Raw genomic sequence first — 18,082 nt, forward strand, 5'->3', positions numbered from 1 at the left:
CTCATCCAAAAACAAACTCCAGCATATTTATTTAATAGAACTTTAAACGGGACTGGGTTCAATGGTCAGATGAAACTAAAACAAAATGGCTTTTTAGCAGCAAACACTCAAGATGGGTTTGGTGCACACAGGGATAAAAAAAAAAGTACCCCAAGTGTACAATGAAATATACTGCTGGATCTTTAATGTTGTGGGCCTATTTTTCTGCCGGAGATCCTGGATTAACTTAAATGATTTTAGCAAATGGCTGCAATATAACAAAGAGTGAAAAATTTAAGGGGGTCTGAATACTTTCCGTACCCACTGTATATATATATATATATATATATGTGTGTATGTATGTATATATGTTTATATATATAAATGTCTGACCTCAATGTGTTTCCTACTGGATCCTCAGCATGTATGTGTTTATATGTTAAACATTGCGGTATCAAATGTTCACATGCTCTATTTTATTACATTGTTTATTTAAGTTTAAGTTGTTATAATGTTTTTTTTCTTCTATTATTTAGATGATCTTATTGTTATTATGTTCCTCCACATGTATTCAAAGCTTTGGCAATATTGTATTTTTTACAGTCATGCCAATAAAGCAATCTTGAATTGAATTGAATATTAATAATTAATATTTCTTTGTTCTTTTGCGAGATGACCCAGACATGCTTTTTAAATTTCTATCAAAACTTGGATGTAACCTATCGGAATATTTAGGCATTTTCTTAGGCACTTTCTTATATATAATATGTCTGTATATATATATATATATGTATGTGTGTATATTTATTTATTTATAAGAATTTTTTTAAGGCTTTCAAATAAGTTCAGTGCTTATTCTCCTTTTAAAAACTGAATATAAAAACTATATAAAGTAGAAATTCTAAAATTCGTATTTTTCTCAGGCTCAGAACCTATTCATTGCCATTAAAGTGAAATTCCTAAACCTATACATAGGAGCCTGATAAAAATGCAAATTTTAGAAGAAAATTTCAAATGGCACTTAGAGGCTTTTGCATCTGAACTCTTCACATATATATGAAGAATATTAAATATATAATATTTAATATATCTTCGTTCTTTTGCGAGATGACCCAGACATACTTTTTGAATTTCTATCAAAACCTATAGGAATATTTAGGCATTTTCTTTGCAGTTTTGCTGCAAGCTGCTTTTCTAATTAGTACATTAATGCACAGACCTAACCTTTTTCTTGAACTTTTTTTTTTTACTTTTTAGGAATGTGATGTGTCAAAGGTAATTTTACTTATTTTGCACTCAGAATTGTTACATTACCTTTCCATAATATTTCATAGAATTATTATCTGTTGGCAGGCGACAAAAGAACAGGGCGTTCTGCTATTTCTGTGCTTCAGTGCAGAAACTTCCCATGTGTGCACAGTGTGGTGAGACTTCCTCCTCTTGAACCCCAACATGCCCTCCACACTTATAATAACTGACCCTCATTGTTTTCCCCAGAGAGAGTCTGCTTGTTGCTCAGTTTGATATTAGATGCCTGTCCAGTGTTCTGAAACTTGGCCTGTCCAATAAAGCAGATAAAGACAACGCATTGCTCTTAAACACACAAATGACTAATGATAACAATACAACCGAATCTGCCGCTCGGGAATAGAGCGCTGCTGCTCGGTTTGCAGGCGAAGGGCCGTTTCTTCAAAGCACAGCACATAAAGGCCTGGTTTCACAGACAGGGCTTAGACTAAGGCAGGATTAGGCCATAGTTCAATTAGGACATTTAAGTAATTTTTTATAAATGTGCCTTACAAAAACATTACTGGTGTCCCTCTTGGGACAAAACAAAGGCATTGATATATTTTAAGATCAATCAGTGCAAGTTTCTTTCAGTTGAAACAGCTCAGACTTACATTTTAGTCTGGGACTAGGCTTAAGCCTTGTCTGTGAAACCGGGGGAAAATGTACTGACATTATAAGCAAAGCTCAGATTTAAAAAAATGTATATAATATGATCCCCTTAAGTACGCAAAGGGAGGTGAATGGCCCAGTGTATCATAAAATAAATAGACGCTGGACAGAGATAAATCACAATTGGTGGGCTACAGAAAGAGAAGTAGTACATTTCTAGAATATTAAGCAGTTTTAGTCTTCTATTTGATATATTTATTCTGTTATTTGTCTTTATTCCAAGGCAAAACGAAATGTATGAAGGCTTCAGACTGTGTCATAAAACATCCTGGTGTTCACAGCACTGGAATGGGCATGGTGGTAAGTACAAACATCTCCATCAGTGTCCTCAAATGCCTTACATTTTATACCCGTAATGCTAGAAATATCTGTTTTTGGACAGAAAGCCAAACAACCGTCTTTGAAAAGCTCTGAATGCTAATAGATAGCTTTCTCTAGGTTTATGCACAAAAAAATTCCAAGTTCCAATTCCAATCCAAGTAATATTCTTATATGATTTATATTCAGCTTCTTCAGTGATTTAAAATGTTCTTTAGAATGAAAGACATGATTTGTGTTTGTCATCACGCATTATGTTCTGACTGTAGTTGCTAAGAGTTCACCTTTTTCCTACGTCCCATGATGTTTTGCGGAAATTATGGGAGTATCTTCCGTTAAACTAAACAGTCAGCGACTGCCAATAAATGTGTTTAACGGTTCACTTTAAGAATGCAATACTAATCATTTGCCAAAAACTCTAGGTACAGTGAGGTGACATTATTCCATCACTCCTCACCCATCGAACAACAAAACTTAAAAGTGTTAACTATTAAATTAAATTACTGTTAAATTACTATCAGAGACCATGAACAACCCTAAAAGCTCAAATGAATGAGTCTTTCAGTAGCAATATTATGGATGTGTTAAATATTACTGTTTAAATAAATATGTAGTAACGTGTATGTTGTGCTGATTAAAAATGCTCCATTATTAACGGTAATATTTATGGATATTTCAAAGTGCTTTCCCTCATTTTGACAGATCAATGTTGTATTTCCCAGCTTTATATTATTATGTAAATGTATAATATTGAATATTATCAGTATTCCAGTAATATCAGCTAATAAGGATTGGAAGTGAAAAAGGGAAGAAAACTAAATTTTAAACTGCTTTGTGGAAGAGATCTGAGTGAGGATTTAGGTAAACATTTTTGTCTTTCATATTAATACGGCAAAATACAAGGAAACAGGACACAGCTAGAGGAAGTTCCCTTAACCAGATATGTCACCCATGATTTAAACACCGTTCGGAAAAAGTTGTGGTTAAATTAGTTTCTTTTACAATCCAAATTTGTACTGGTTATTATGAGTCCTTGCACAAATGGCTCAGAAAAGTGAAGTTAGTTCTAGGAAAATTTAGTTCACTTTTTGTTTCTAATGCAGTGAAACTCAATACTTTTGGGGGTCAATAAATATGAGCTCTCTGTCAGCTTTTAGTTTCCTCTTATTGTAGATGGAAGTCTCTTGGAATTGTGCTGACGCTCATATCACTATTAAATGAGCTTTGGAAGAATCTGAAAACTCTGTTGTTAATGCAGTAGTGTTTGTATCCTATAGGGGGCCATATGTGACTTCTGTGAGGCCTGGGTTTGCCATGGAAGGAAGTGCTTGAGCACCCATGCCTGCTCCTGCCCTCTTTCTGATGCAGACTGCATTAAGTGTGACCGCAGCGTTTGGGAACATGGTAAAGAGCAAGCGTTCATGTCTGCTACGGCACAAACAGTTACCATCAGTTACAAGTAACACGAGTTTTGTAATCAGATTACTTTTTTCCCAGTAACTAGTAATGCATTCCTTTTAAATTTACAACAAAATATCTGAGTTACGTTTTTAAATAAGTGACACACGTTACTTTGTTTTCCCAAAAACTCTCTTCAATCGGGAGTGAGGTTCAGAGGTACTTCCTTCAGCCTGAGTCTTATTCATTTCACTTTTAGTGTGAAAGGGCACTTACAGTTGCCAAAAATATAACTTTGGGGTTTTTTGTTATTAAAAAACTATGGAGCCCCGCACATGGCATGCAGGAAAAAAATTGTAGGCTAAATTGTGCGCACGATTTACTATTTCGTTCCCTCGATTTGCTAAGTCCTGCACAAAATTTATAAATCGAGAGAACGAATTTACGAATTTCACGTTTTAGTACATCGAGGGAACGAAATAGTAATCGTGTGCACGTTTTAGTACATCGAGGGAAAGAAATAGTAATCGTGTGCACGATTTAGTACATCGAGGGAAAGAAATAGTAATCGTGTGCACATTTTAGTACATCGAGGGAACGAATTAGTAAATCATGCGCACAATTTATTTATTTTTTCTTGCATGTCATGTGCAGGGCTCCGTAAAAAACAAATAAGCAAGTCCAGCCCAGTCGACAAAAAAGTAACACAAAAGTAATGTAATGCATTACTTTCCATAAAAAGTAATTTTTATGGAGTAACGCAATATTGGTAAGCATTACTTTTCCCAACACTGGTTACCTTACTCTAAATCAGCTGTGCACTGCTTTAATATGGTTGGAGAAACCAATCAAATCCTGTTTGTTGTATAATGTACAGGTGGACGCATTTTCCGCTGCTCTTTTTGCCACAACTTCCTGTGTGAGGATGATCAGTTCGAACACCAGGCGAGCTGTCAGGTCCTGGAAGCAGAGACTTTTAAATGTACGTCTGTCTGATTTCCAATGTTTTTCTAAATATTCTTTACAATAAGACGTTCAACTTTATTGACTTTTGCCCCAATTTCAGGTTTATCTTGTAATCGTCTCGGTCAGCATTCTTGTCTCCGATGCAAGGTTAGGATTTTCATCAGTCTGATTTGTTTGTGTACGTATATTGTGTGGACAAACTGTGAGTGAAATGATGTTTTTGTAGGCATGTTTCTGTGACGATCACGCTCGAAGCAAAGTGTTCAAGCAGGAGAAAGGCAAGGCTCCTCCGTGCCCAAAGTGTGGACATGAAACTCAGGAGACCAAAGATCTCAGCATGTCCAGTGAGTGCTGTCTGCCATCTACTATTAGTCTCTTCTAATCTGAATTTTGTGACATCTAAATTGAGACATTTTATTCAGTATAATAAAAATGACAAAAATGCAGTAGCACCAAAATGACACACAAAAACTTAAATTGTTTTATGTTCTTGCAGCCCGAACACATAAATTTGGCCGGCAGAGTGGCGCTGATGAAGATGATTATGGTGCGTCTGGATACAGCTCCTATTGGACAAATCAGGAATCTGGAGGGGGCTACAAAGACGAGGAGGATGACGACTTTGACGATGATTATGATGAAGAGGACGAAGATGAAGATGACGATGAGGAGGAGGAAGACAACCCAGAGGTGGAGGACTCTCTCTCAAATCTGAGTTTGGGAGCAAGTGGAAAGACCCAATAAAAATGCAATTTGTAGATGGGATTCAGAAATTCAGATATAGGTGTCATCTAATAACGTGTCAGATATTTGGCCTTTTACCTAAGGTTTTCTGCATTGCATTGATATGAATGTGTGCATAAATGTCTGACGTTGTCACCTTTTTGAATTTTAAATATATCTGAAGAAATGTTTTTAAAAGTCTGTTGTTTTTTGTATTTATTTAATGGGATTTGTATGCCTCTTCAGATAACAATAATGCAGACCAGACCCAGCTTCTCAGCTTTTAGTATGCCTATGCACTAGATGCTGTTATTTATTTATTGATTTTATTGATTTTAAAGGAAACTGAACTACATTTTGCTACAATACACTCTGATTAGGCATCTATAGGGATAGGTCGATGGACTTAATACTGACACCTATTAGCCCTGAATGCATTAAGTTAGTTAACTAACTGCTGCAGCTTCACACCAAATATGTTCCTTTCTTTAGGTCATCTCCTACACATCCACATAATAGACATTCTTTTATTTGGACTCGCCGTATATTTTTGTTGATATACTGTCTGATAATTTTATGTTTCGATTTTGTAAAGCAGCTTCAGCATTGACTAAAATAAAATCAAGTAAACTTTATTTTAAATTGTATTAATAGTAAATGGTAAACATCGCACGCAGCTGGTCACGTGACGTCAACATGACCGAGGCCATGAGGGGGCGACCCGCTCTAAGCAAAATAAAACGGTTTTCCAAGTTCAGTTTCAAGACTGATGACTTGAGTCTTCATCTCATGTCGGTGCGCATCATTTTAATAATATTTCTCGCTCATTTTTTTTCTACAAATGACTTGAGTGCATATTTAGCAATTTACCTAGAGGACTTCGTTAGAAGTCCTTAAATAACCTTATCTTAAGGTCCTATGTCAGTGGACTTCTAACCTCTGTTCCTGCATTCATGAACTGGCTTCTTCGTGGATCCGAGATTACTGTGTGTTTAACACCCCAAACAAACATGTTGCCGAGTTACACAGAAGGAAGAGCACTGGCGCTGCGCTTGCAAGAGACGCATGTCAAAGTGAAAGAGCTCCATGGGCGGTGTGTGTGTGTCTGTGTTTTCACTAGCAGATTCACCAGTGCGCGCACGTAGGACGAGAGGAAGAAGCCTGCATTGTGCACTTATGGATTAATATCGAGCTGGAGCAATCAATAGCATTCCATATACCTCCATGATATACTTCAAGGACTATTACATAACGAGAACATGTGAACTTCACGCAGTTGTCGCGGTTGGCCTACCAACAATCTCGCTTTCGATGATTTTAATGACCCTCTTCCTTGCCTTCATCGTAGGATTGTGGAATAAGCCAACCAAGCTAAAATCAATGGTAGGAAACAAATACTCACTCACCGGACGTTTTGGCTCATTAATGTCACTGAACAAGGGTTAATAAACTTGTAATATTGTACTGATCAGTACTGGTTGATAGTGGCGCTCATGCACTACGCATTGTGAGTGACATGTCAAAATATTTATCTACAGTTAATATACCTGAACCATGTTGTAAATATATATCGAAAAGCATGGTTGTTAAAAAATTGTTCAATTTCAACGTTGGGTAATACGAAGTTTTACCTTATTTTATTTATGATGCCCATAAATCGCACAAAATTTCATCTCAGCACTTTTGATGAATGCCTATGCTATATTTAATTTCGTTAGATAAACATTTGTGAGATGGAGTTAGTTGAAACGGTTTTGATGTTAATTGAACTATCTCTGGAAAATAGTTGAATCTATGACGATGAATATGGAAGTTTTTTTGGTTTTTTTTGTCATTCGTGGACAAAAAAAAAGTTCTTTTTTTTTTAGATTTGTGAAGTGAAAGTTAGAATTTTTATTTTGAAGAAAAAAAATTATAAAATTGGACCCTTGGGCAAAGATGCCCTTCAGAATTTGCACAGAAGGTGGCATGTTTTTACTAGTGTAATTATGTTTAAATGTAATACTTATTGTAATTAATGGGGTTATTATTTAATATACGTAAATTAGACATACATTACAGACATATTCACTTTCATTAAAACCTATAGGTTAATTGAGTGAAACCATTACATTTTCTTTCATAGTGTTATTATGTCATATCTTCGATTAAAATATAAGCAATATGTAAATATTCATATGCCTGTATATATGTCATAGGATAACTTTCAGATGAATCTCTTTTACTGGGATTCTGCTTTGTTCCTCATCGGTTATTCAATTATTCAATTATATCATCCAAATAACATTTTAAATAGAATAGTTGATTTAGTATTTTACATTAAAGACACTTAAAAAAATACATAATAATTAATAAGAATGATCTTCCCCTGCCATTATATTAGGCCCCCCGCCCCCCTTGAAGGTCAAGTTAATATTATTTTCTCTATAGCGCCAGATCACAACAAAAGTCATTTAAAGTTACCTTTCCTATAGAACAGGTCTATACCTTGTTCTTTTATTTAACAACCTAAATAGCCTTAAGTTTTATTTACACGACGGAGTGTCATTTCTGTCTCTATGTTAGATGGTCGCGCTCTCTGTATCGCGCACGGCGGAGTTCCGCCCGCACACACACACACACACACACACACACACAGACAGACAGAGAGACAGACAGACAGACACAGAGACACAGACAGACAGAGACAAAGAGAAGTGAGCACACTCCCACTCCCACTAGTATTTGTAAATATTAAGCCGCAAAACGACTATTTAAATATGAATTCTGCGGGTCTCTGTGTTAATGAATGGCGCAGACGCACGGTTTTATTACTGGTACTGAAGCACGTGTGAGGACATACAAACATGAACAACATCTCCAGAACTGCTCTGAGAGTCACTACATGAGCATTTGACCGTTTCATTTGAGTAAAACAGCCTCATATCATATACACAGAAATGTAAAGGTATTCACGGCAACCCTTCAAAATAAAAGTTCGGTTTAACTTGAAGACATTGCGGCAGAAATATATTACTATTTTTCAGTAGAATGTACTTAATAGGCTACTACTTCTACTAAAATTATTAAAACCTTATTTTTAAGGAATAATCATACAATATTTCTTCAATGTTTTAATTGTAGTATTAAATCCCCTTTATTTTCAAATAAATACAATACAATTAGTTTGATTTTCATTAATTAAAAGATCAATTAAATGACTGTTTTATGCCTTATAAAATGTAAATTCACAACACACAATAGCCTTATGAGTTTTATTCCTCAGAAATTCTAAGAATAAATGAAACTTGTTTTTATGCTTTCAAATAATTAGACATGCTAAAACAGAATTTGGTAACAATAAAACATAAGGTTGGAAGAAAAAAAAAATTTCATAGGGTCCTAAACATGTAATTTTTGTTAAACATTGAATAAATTGAAGTTAAATTGTTTAAGTTTCATGATTTTATTAGACATGCCTTCTTTCTTACATGCTTCTTACCACAGTATTTTACATTTTGTGCTGTAACAACTAAATTAGCAAATATTTCTATTTATTTCCTATAATAAATTCATGAGATAATGCAGCATCATCATCCTGCACATGCTAAACGTATATCTAAATATGTTACCATTTAAAAGTAAATCCACTCTGTGCTTAAGAGGGTCATCTTCTCCCATCTTACCTTATATTTTGGCCATTTTATTTTATTAAAATATATAGGCCTGTGTTTTTGCTGTATAGGAATCTGCTTTACAAATATTGGCAGTAGACTAGTGAGCACATTGTGCACTAAAGCGTTAAGCAGTATTAAAGGTATATACAACGATAAATAAATACTTACAAATACTTTATGGTTCACATGTTATTCATCTGAAAAATAATGACTCAATCTGGCACGCTTTACAATGTACGTAATCCTTTGTTGCGTCAGTTGCTATCAATTTCAAAATGACATGATTTCAATTCGGCTTGATGCTCTTGAAATGTTACTTACTATTTATTTCTGTTCATCTGTTAAGCCATTTTTAATACCTCAGCATATTCCTTTAACCAGTATCCATTGTTAGTTATATTGTCTATTCCAGTTTGGTTTAATCCTGTGTTATTTATTTGGTAGTAGTACTTAGGTGTTCGAAACTAGTAATTATCCCAGTTTTTAAGCTTCCAGTAACAATTCAAGTTGCAGTTTCATTCACGCCTAAGTAATCGTTGAACTGAACCTTTTTCTAATACATTTTCCTTTTACTAACTTTTAAAATGTTACGTATTGTAGGCATTAGTGTCTATGCCTAGAACTAGGAAAACAGATAACAGAAATCATTTGAATTAAAGTAACTAAAAAGTAAGTACTAGTGCTAATAAAAATACTAAAAGAGAATAGTTGATAACTGAACTGTAGCTCAATGGCTCTTGAGTCTATAGCAGCCCAAAGTTGCACTCATGTTTATACTAATAACTTTTGAACCAAGGGTTAGAAACAAAATTTTTTTTTGTTTTTCTTTTCCTGATTCCTTGGCTCAAGACAAGACAAACTCCTCCTCATGTTCACAAAAATCGAACTAAATCATCTTCAGACCATGTCGACAAAAAGTTATGGAATTTGAGTTGATTCATCATACCGTTCTTGTGTAACACGTGAACGAGTTTGACGAAAAGCATGCCGCAATGGATGTGGGGCAGTATCTCTGCAACGCTTTAGCATATTCAGACCAAACTTGGTGTGTGTTATGACAAGCACGACCTGAGACTACCTGCACAGGTTTGACACAGTGCCACCTAGTGGTCAGGAGATATGAAAAATTATATCTTCCGAACATTTGGCAAAAAAAAAATCCCAAGACTGGTCTCTTGAGATTCGGTGTGACATTCTGAGTCAAACAATTTTCCTATGTCAGCCATTCTGTGCATCGATCATTTAGATTTTTGTCTTTTATTTTTTTTAATTTGTCTGTAATTTTTCTTTGAATTTATGAACGCATTGGTGTATCATTACACAACTTGGTAAGGCTCATCGGCACCATCCGCTGAAGGTACTCAAAAAGTTTTGGGACAGTCAAAAATTATAACTTAAAAAATACTACTAGCTTTTGATGAATTTGGCCTATTGTCATGAGACTGGTCTTTGTATATTCATTGGGTCATGCTGAGAATATCGATTCCATTTATGCCAAAGTCAACCATTTTTTCACCTATTTTTTTCAAACTCCTCCTAGAGGGCTGGTCCGATTCTCACGAAAATCTAACCGGAGCATATTCAGACTATGCTGGCAAAAATGTATGGATTTCATGTTTATATACAAATAACAAATTTGATGGCATGTTGCCAAAAGTATTCTGAGGCTCTGCAAGGCGCCACACTGAATACACCACATCAATTAGGTCACAGCGTCACCTATTGCTCACAAATCAGATTATATTTTTTAACCTTAAATCATCTATACATGTCTTTGATTACTCATTTTGTCCTTTGCTGTTTATCTTTCTTTTGCCCTACTGTGCTTGGCCCCTTCATTGTGCATGCAGCACTGCAGCTAAACTTTTGTTTTCGTTTCCACTGACTGCGCACTTTGCTTCCTGTAACTGCATATTCTTTCTAACAAATGAAAGAATCACTTCTGTATCTGTGGGATTTTTGCAGCACTTTTGTAAGTATTAAATGAGTGTGTGATCTTTTACAGAGAACTGGAAGATGTGCTTGTAACCCTTGGTGCTTTGAGAATCACATGGAATGCCCTTTGAACTCAGAGGTTTGGAATTCTATCTTAATTCTGAGGTATATCTAAGAAATTAGACTGCTTATTTTCTTTGCTGATTGCTGTGTAAATCTGGCACAACCACAGTTACTGGGTTGCTAAAACCGGTTCTAGGGTGAATTAGCGAACTTTGGCCACTTTCTACTATTAAAGGGATAGTTCACCAAAAAATGAAAATTCTGTCATTAATCCTCCCTACGTTTCTGGACTTGGGAACATTTCAGTTGCGTTGCTGTCTATGCAGGGTCAGACAGCTCTCAGATTCCATCAAAAATATCTTAATTTGTGTTCCGAAGATGAACGAAGGTCTTACGGGTTTGAAACGACATGAGGGTGAGTAATTAATGACAGAATTTTCATTTTTGGGTGAACTAACCCTTTAAGATGGCCCAGCTGTCATGAATTAAAGGGATAGTTCACCTTCAATTGCTGGTTCCCATTGACTTCCATAGTATGGGGAAAAAATGCAAGTCAATGGGGACCAACTGAAGGTGAACTATCCCTTTAACCCCTAATAAAATCCACTGAAAAACAAGTTTAATTCAGAAGTTGGTAGTAAATTTCACAAATTATTACAAGAAAACAGCACGTAACATTGAATTAAATGTGAAATTGTGAAGTAGAAAGACTGAAATAGTATTTTCTTGTAAAACGTACTCCAATAATCTTTGTTCTATTTACAATTTTATTTCCATTTTTACAATGTCAATTGAAGAGAAACTGTATAGGAACTGTAGAAACTGTATACCTTTTTGAATAATGAATATTTCTCGGGCTTTATTTGAATGCCAGCTTGTGTATCAGACACATACATTAAAGTCTCAACTACAAAAAAGCTAATCAACATTTACTAAACTGAAAAAAACATTTACTTTGAATCTGTTTTCACTCAGAAATGACAAAGACTCAAACAGTATTTCCTTTTAAAACATACTTTAAATATCTTTGTTAATAATATGTTGTAACAAATCATTTTTACAGCTTATTATTGTAGAGAGAACAAACAAACAAAAAAAGAACACCATTTGTTACAATGGGAATCTGCCAATAAATAAGTCTATTATAAGCTGCATGAAACATAAAACAATGCTTGAAACTGCAAAAATAGGAGGCAAAACCAGCAAACTGTTGTTTTGGCCACGAGTCAGTTCTATAAAATTACAACATATAACACGTGACAACTTGCCCCAGCTAAACTGCAGTGTTGTGAGAAAAACACTATTCAAGCTATCAGTTAATAGCTACCTTCATTATACAGTCGACTTTATTTACTCTAGCACTCTTACATTTGTCTAATTGGACTTTTGACTCTTTATAGTTCTTGAGTTTATAATTGTTGAGATACAGCCCTTGTGACAGCGTCACCGTGTGACATCTAGCCCGCATCCCCCCCAATACAGTTACAGTCCATAAAAAATAGTCTTATGCACTAGATGAATTGACACATCTGAGATTTCTAAAGTCCAATTTAAATGGCCCTTAATCTGCTGCTGCCCCTCTACAGTGTGCATGTCTGCTGTACACTATCAAGAGACGCCGACACGGCTGGTAATATGAACCCACTGCAAGATCAATCTCTGCCTCTCTCTGCCTAGAGCACACAACACTATTATCTGTTCAGAACAAAGTTGTTTAGCCTTTTCAGTTTGCTTGCAACAAAAAGGGTGGAGAATGGTGACCTTAAACGTGATCAGATACAAGTGAAACCTAAATCTGATACCACAATGACATTGAGATATTTGGTCACAAGATGGTGGTAAAAATAACTAGGTTTGCAGGAAAACAGTTTTGTATACAGTATATACAACGCTTGCTCTATTTGATTTGTTGATATCTTGATTGATCTATTTTTCCACTGCAAGTGAAACAAACATACTGGAGTTGCATTGGCTCTGTTCCAAATCCAAGTGTGAAGGCTGTTCCAAAAGGCTATGCTTTATTGTAAGATAACTTCTTTTGGCCAAATTGTATGTGGAGAAGGTACTTCATGAAGAAGGTGATGCTATAGTGCATTATGCACTGAGCTTAATGGACAAAAATCAATCCCAAGTGTGAGAAATATTGCTTAAGAATAGTTCAAATTAATTCATTAACAAAAAGTATCAATGAAAATATTTCAATCCTATTACAAATGGACTATTGTGCCCAAAATTTGTGCTCTATTTAAAAAAAAAGAAAGAAAATAAATTAATACTTTTATTTGGCAAAGTAAAGACATTTATAATGTTACTAAAGGTTTCTATATTTATATAAAAAAATCTAAATATGGCCGTGCATAACTGTTGCCAAAATTGATGATAATCAGAAATGTTTCTCGAGCAGCAAATTATTATATCAGAATGATTTCTGAAGGATCATGTGACATTGAAGACTAGAGTAATGATGCTGAAAATTCAGCTTTGCATCTCAGGAATAAATTACATTTTACAATATAACCAAATAGAAAACAGTCCCTTTGAATTGTAATACAATTTCACAATATGATAGGGTTAGTTCACCCTCAAGGCATCCTAGGTGTATATGACCTTTATTCGCCCCCCAGTGCCATGTGATGCGTGTTTTATTATGGATGCGCATGCTTTATTCGACTACTTCTGGACTGTTTAACAAAAACACCCGCATACCCCCATTCTAACACTTGGAAGTGCCAGGACAATTTTTAATATAACTCCGATTGGATTCGTCTCAAAGAAGAAAGTCATATACACCTAGAATGCCTTGAGGGTGAGTAAATCATGGTGTAATTTTCATTTTTGGGTGAACTAGCACTTTAACTGTATTATTTAACAAATAAATGCAGTCTTGGACTCACTGAGCACAAACTTCAGAACAGTAGTGTAGAGTGTTCCGAATCATTCAAATACAAAGTTCCGTTTTAGCTCTGATCTAACTGTAGAGAACAAGGCGGCTCACTATAGGTTTTGGAACAGAGCCATGCGCTGCATGATTGTGTTGGTGTTTCTGTATAAACACTCCTGTTTTTGGACACGTTCTGAAGAGCTGCATGAAGAACAGATCAAAACACGGACTGTGAATGGTTAATGAGTTGTGGCTGTGAGAATATAGTCATGGGTTTGGTTTGGGTGCTGCTCCCTGGACAGCATTAGCACCACAGTAGTTGAATCCACCAGAACTGTGGCATTGCAAAGGGATGTGTAATGTAGATGGAGCAAATTATAATTGAATTGTGCAGGATTATGAAATCATTCTAGAATAACTCATGCCATATTACGATTGGTTTTGTGTATTTTGTGTGTGTGTGTTCAGCTGTCTAAGTGCTCTGTTGCCTGTGGCTGAAGGTCATAAAACACAGGCACTGCAAGACATCCAGGACGCACTCCAAGACAACGAGACCAAGCTTTTATTCCAAGTAAGTATAACATCTGAGATTTTGATGCATTGTGTAACTCAAGGAGTGTCATAATTGCTATATTATCTGCATTATTTTCCCAGCTGTCACAAAATCCACTTGGCCTACATAGTAAATCAGAATCCTAATTTGTGATTTTTTTTTTTCCTCCAGCGTTCTAATGCGAGTTTGTATACACCAAACACTGATGATATCCAGGTAAGAAGAGAAGAGAAAAAACTCAAGAGAATCATTTGACCAAATAAACAGTACTGTCACCAAATTATGGATTACTGGCATGGCAATAAACATTACAATCCAGTGCTAATTGACCTCTATGTTTGTCTGCAGAATTGCACATTTAAGTTTTTTGACTGTTTTCTGATGGAGATGAACGTTCTCTTGCATGACGAAGACCCAACAAATGAAAACCAGCACAAGCCCATGATAGAGAAATCTTTAGAAGTATATAACAAAAATGTAAGTCAAAGCAATACCACAATGTGTGTGTGTCAAGAAAAAATATATATTTTAATATAAAATTAAATATGAAAACAATATGGTGTGCACTGGACATTTTGTGGTGCTGTATGGCAAAATGTTTCACAATTCATTGGCTGCTTATTGTTTGAAAATACTGAACATAGTAAATAAAAATGTCTAATAATTTGGTAAATAATTCTAGATATAAGAGTGGTATAATAATAAAGAGTGGAGAATATGAAATATGCATAATTAAGAAAAAAATGAACTTGTACTATTACGTGGTTGAGATTTTTTTTTTTTTTTAAATGAATCGCATTTATGAATCGGAAAGAAGCTGATTTTTCAGTTCTGAATGATGAGCATCCCGGTTATGTTTGTAACGAGTCTGTGTTTGGACTGCTTCCACAGAAGTGTTCAGAGCGACATCCTTGTGAACTACAAGAACTTGCCCCCTCCAAGAAGTTCTTGGAGAAGATGACAGAGTTCCTTGAGAAACAGCAAACTCTTTGCAGACAAACATCTACTATAACATGTGACTAAAATCACACTTTATTTCCCTGAAAGCATGTACAATAAGCTCATTTATCTATTATCATTTTAAATTATGCTAGTCTTTTATTTTTGTTATTAATATTTATATCACCGCAGTCTGAAAGTGTCACTTTATTAATGCTGTAAGAATGATATATTTTTGTAACAAAGGGGTTTTGTGAATGATTGTTGAACTGTGAACGTCTTGTAAGTGTACAGAATTTGAAGGTGAAAAATTGTTTAATGTAACAGGTTTTATATATTGTTTTATATTCAATGTATTGTTACATTAAAGCGTTTTTTAATGAACAGAAGTAATGTCATTTATGGAATCAAAGGCTGATTTTCAGACCATCACTGATCTAATGACCGGTCTTAAGGAAACTTGACACCTGGTATCATTTTGTAACGTTGAGGGAGTAACAGCTTCTATTGTTTCAGTTTGTCTGAGGAGGAATTTCCTGTGGAAGATCACTGAGGTCCTGACCTTCTCCATGACTGCCCCGTAAGAGCTGCATGAGGGTTATGAACTACATGTTCATGTCACAAATCACTCACACACTTTAGTCAGGATAGTGCCTTGCGTTCTTTTTGACAGGAATGAAAACAAGGCTGTGAGGAATACAAGTACAGTGCGTTCAGTGAACTGTACTGTTGTTTAGCAACATAATTGTTCCGCTGATGAAAAAGAAACCCTCCATATAACTCCATTGAACATTGTCAAACAATGATATGAAACAAAACAATTACGTGATCTAGGATTTCAATACAGTGTCTGCCGTGGTAAAGAAAACGTCCTCTCATTTTTACTGAAACTAGTTTTTTTTTCTTTAAATCCTGTGTTTACATCTTACAATTACATTTTTTTTTCTGAATGGTAATTGCAACTTCTTTTTTTTAAGGTTTTGTTTGTCACAGTTCTGACTTTTCTTCTCTTAATTGTGTTTACATCTCACACTTTTTTTCCCCACTGAGTTTACATTTTGCAATTCAGTTTTTTTTTGTTTCCACCGTGAAATAAAGGTAATTGCCACTTTTTCTTGCAATTTTGAGTTTATATCTCATAATTCTGGCTTTCTTTCTCAAAACTGCGAGTTTATATTTGTTAGTTCTTTATAAATTGTAACATCTTGCAATTTTTTCTCAGAATTGTGAGAACATGTCTTGCAATTCTGCATTTATATCCCTTAAAAGTCCAATTTGTGAGATGAATTCAGAATTCTGAGATATAAAATCGCGATAAAAAGTCTTTTTTTAAAAAATTTGTGATGGAAACAAGCTTTTATACTTACAGCCTCGTTTTCATGATTGAATGGTTTCTGAATTTGTCATTTAGCTGCTTACCTGATGATGATGATGATGATGATGATGAGGTGGTTTGATGCTGCAGGCTGTTGACTTTCTGTTGAAGGATCTGCAGCACTTCTTTACACTGATCTTCATGTGATTTGAAACACAATCCTGACTCAGCAATTTGAGGAAAGCTGAGGACTGTTAGTCAGGAAATTATAAACTGCTGTGCTTATGAATGAACACCCTTACGAAAAAGAAGATTATTCAAGTGTGCTATTAGTATACTTCTTTTAAACTAAAAATAGGAAAGTATACTTTTAGTCTACTTTTTATGTACTTCTCAGAAATGGGCTTTACGTACTTCTCAGAAATATACTTAAAATGACATTTAAGTATACTTGACTTATACTTCAAAAAAGTCTAAATATATTTTAGCTATAAGGGCAGGTACTAATATAAGACAAATGTTTGCCCCTACTTTTGGAGGGAACAAATTATGAGCTTTTAAAGGCTGCGCAGATAATTATTTTTACTTATTCTTAACCTTAACAATAGGCTACATCACATCCAGTCAGAGGGACGGATAAAACTGAAATCATTATATAATTTTGTTTGTGCTTTTGGAAATTGAACTTTACTATCCTTAATTAGGCGTATTATAGTGCATTGTTCATTTCAAGACAAAGTGCTTTAATGTAACAATTAAAATAATTTTGTACTTTCACTCATGTGGTAATAATTTGACGGTGGGACTTTCCAGAACGTTTTTAAGTTTTGCAAAAGCCGTAAAAGCAGTCAGTATTACTTTAATTTAACATACATAATTTAGAATGTGACTACATGAAAAGCAATAACTCTTTTTTTTTTTGATAATTGATGATAATAGTGCTCTGCTCTCGTCCAGGGGTGCGTTTCCCAACAGCATTGTTAGCTAACTATGGTCGTTAGCAGGGTTGGGCAAAGATACATCAAAATGTATTTTAAAATAAAATACCAAATACCTTAATTTTAAGTGTATCAAAAAAAAATATATAAAAAAAATACAGCAGCTACACCAAGTATCAAAATAAACTACTGTATTTTTGTATTTTAAAAATACTAAAAAATACTTTTACAAGGGAACATGAAATTTCTTCACAAACCTTCCATCGACTGGCCTATTTGATCTATCCCTTCACCATTACACTGACACAGTTGATTAAGTGAACAATGTTTGATAGCAACAGCTTTTCTCTGCCCGAGACGAGTCATGCAATAAATCTGACATATGCAACCAATTAACAGATCAAATATTCACATATCCCTGTGATCTCCCAGATGAAGGTTAGTTTTAAAGTAACCAAC

General features: G+C 34.9%; 2 protein-coding genes across 3 annotated transcripts in view; both read left to right on the forward strand.

Annotated features, from left to right (window-relative positions):
• Positions 1-5,633, forward strand: part of znf330 (zinc finger protein 330) — a 12,135-nt gene extending 6,502 nt beyond the window's left edge. Inside the window, 8 exon segments of the mRNA XM_016540491.1 lie at positions 1,237-1,245; positions 1,280-1,403; positions 2,162-2,238; positions 3,534-3,660; positions 4,532-4,636; positions 4,721-4,767; positions 4,847-4,964; positions 5,117-5,633. Of these exon segments, the coding sequence (XP_016395977.1) occupies positions 1,237-1,245; positions 1,280-1,403; positions 2,162-2,238; positions 3,534-3,660; positions 4,532-4,636; positions 4,721-4,767; positions 4,847-4,964; positions 5,117-5,364 (855 nt within the window). The 3' untranslated portion in view covers positions 5,365-5,633.
• A 466-nt stretch (positions 5,634-6,099) lies between these two features.
• Positions 6,100-15,735, forward strand: LOC107730128 (uncharacterized). 2 transcript variants are annotated; one of them, XM_016540869.1, is made up of 6 exons: positions 6,100-6,726; positions 11,005-11,099; positions 14,347-14,449; positions 14,603-14,615; positions 14,844-14,908; positions 15,323-15,735. In XM_016540869.1, exons 1-6 carry the CDS (start codon positions 6,568-6,570, stop codon positions 15,452-15,454), a joined length of 567 nt encoding a protein of 188 aa, XP_016396355.1. In that variant the 5' UTR covers positions 6,100-6,567; the 3' UTR covers positions 15,455-15,735. The 2 variants fall into 2 exon arrangements, with proteins under 2 accessions (XP_016396355.1, XP_016396348.1); XM_016540862.1 differs by having other exon boundaries at positions 6,114-6,726; positions 14,603-14,647; positions 14,780-14,908; positions 15,323-15,719.
• The last annotated feature ends 2,347 nt before the right edge of the window (positions 15,736-18,082 follow it).

Source organism: Sinocyclocheilus rhinocerous, unplaced genomic scaffold (assembly GCF_001515625.1).
Source record: "Sinocyclocheilus rhinocerous isolate Xijiao unplaced genomic scaffold, SAMN03320098_v1.1 scaffold313, whole genome shotgun sequence".
NCBI lineage: Eukaryota > Metazoa > Chordata > Actinopteri > Cypriniformes > Cyprinidae > Sinocyclocheilus > Sinocyclocheilus rhinocerous.

Bases quoted from the DNA above. Each gene is read 5' to 3' on its own strand.
- LOC107730128 (XM_016540862.1), top strand. From the start codon at position 6,568: ATGATATACTTCAAGGACTATTACATAACGAGAACATGTGAACTTCAC. The intron at 11,100-14,346 runs GTATATCTAAGA...GTGTGTGTTCAG, and splicing joins AATTCTATCTTAATTCTGAG to CTGTCTAAGTGCTCTGTTGC. The intron at 14,450-14,602 runs GTAAGTATAACA...TTTTTCCTCCAG, and splicing joins AGACCAAGCTTTTATTCCAA to CGTTCTAATGCGAGTTTGTA.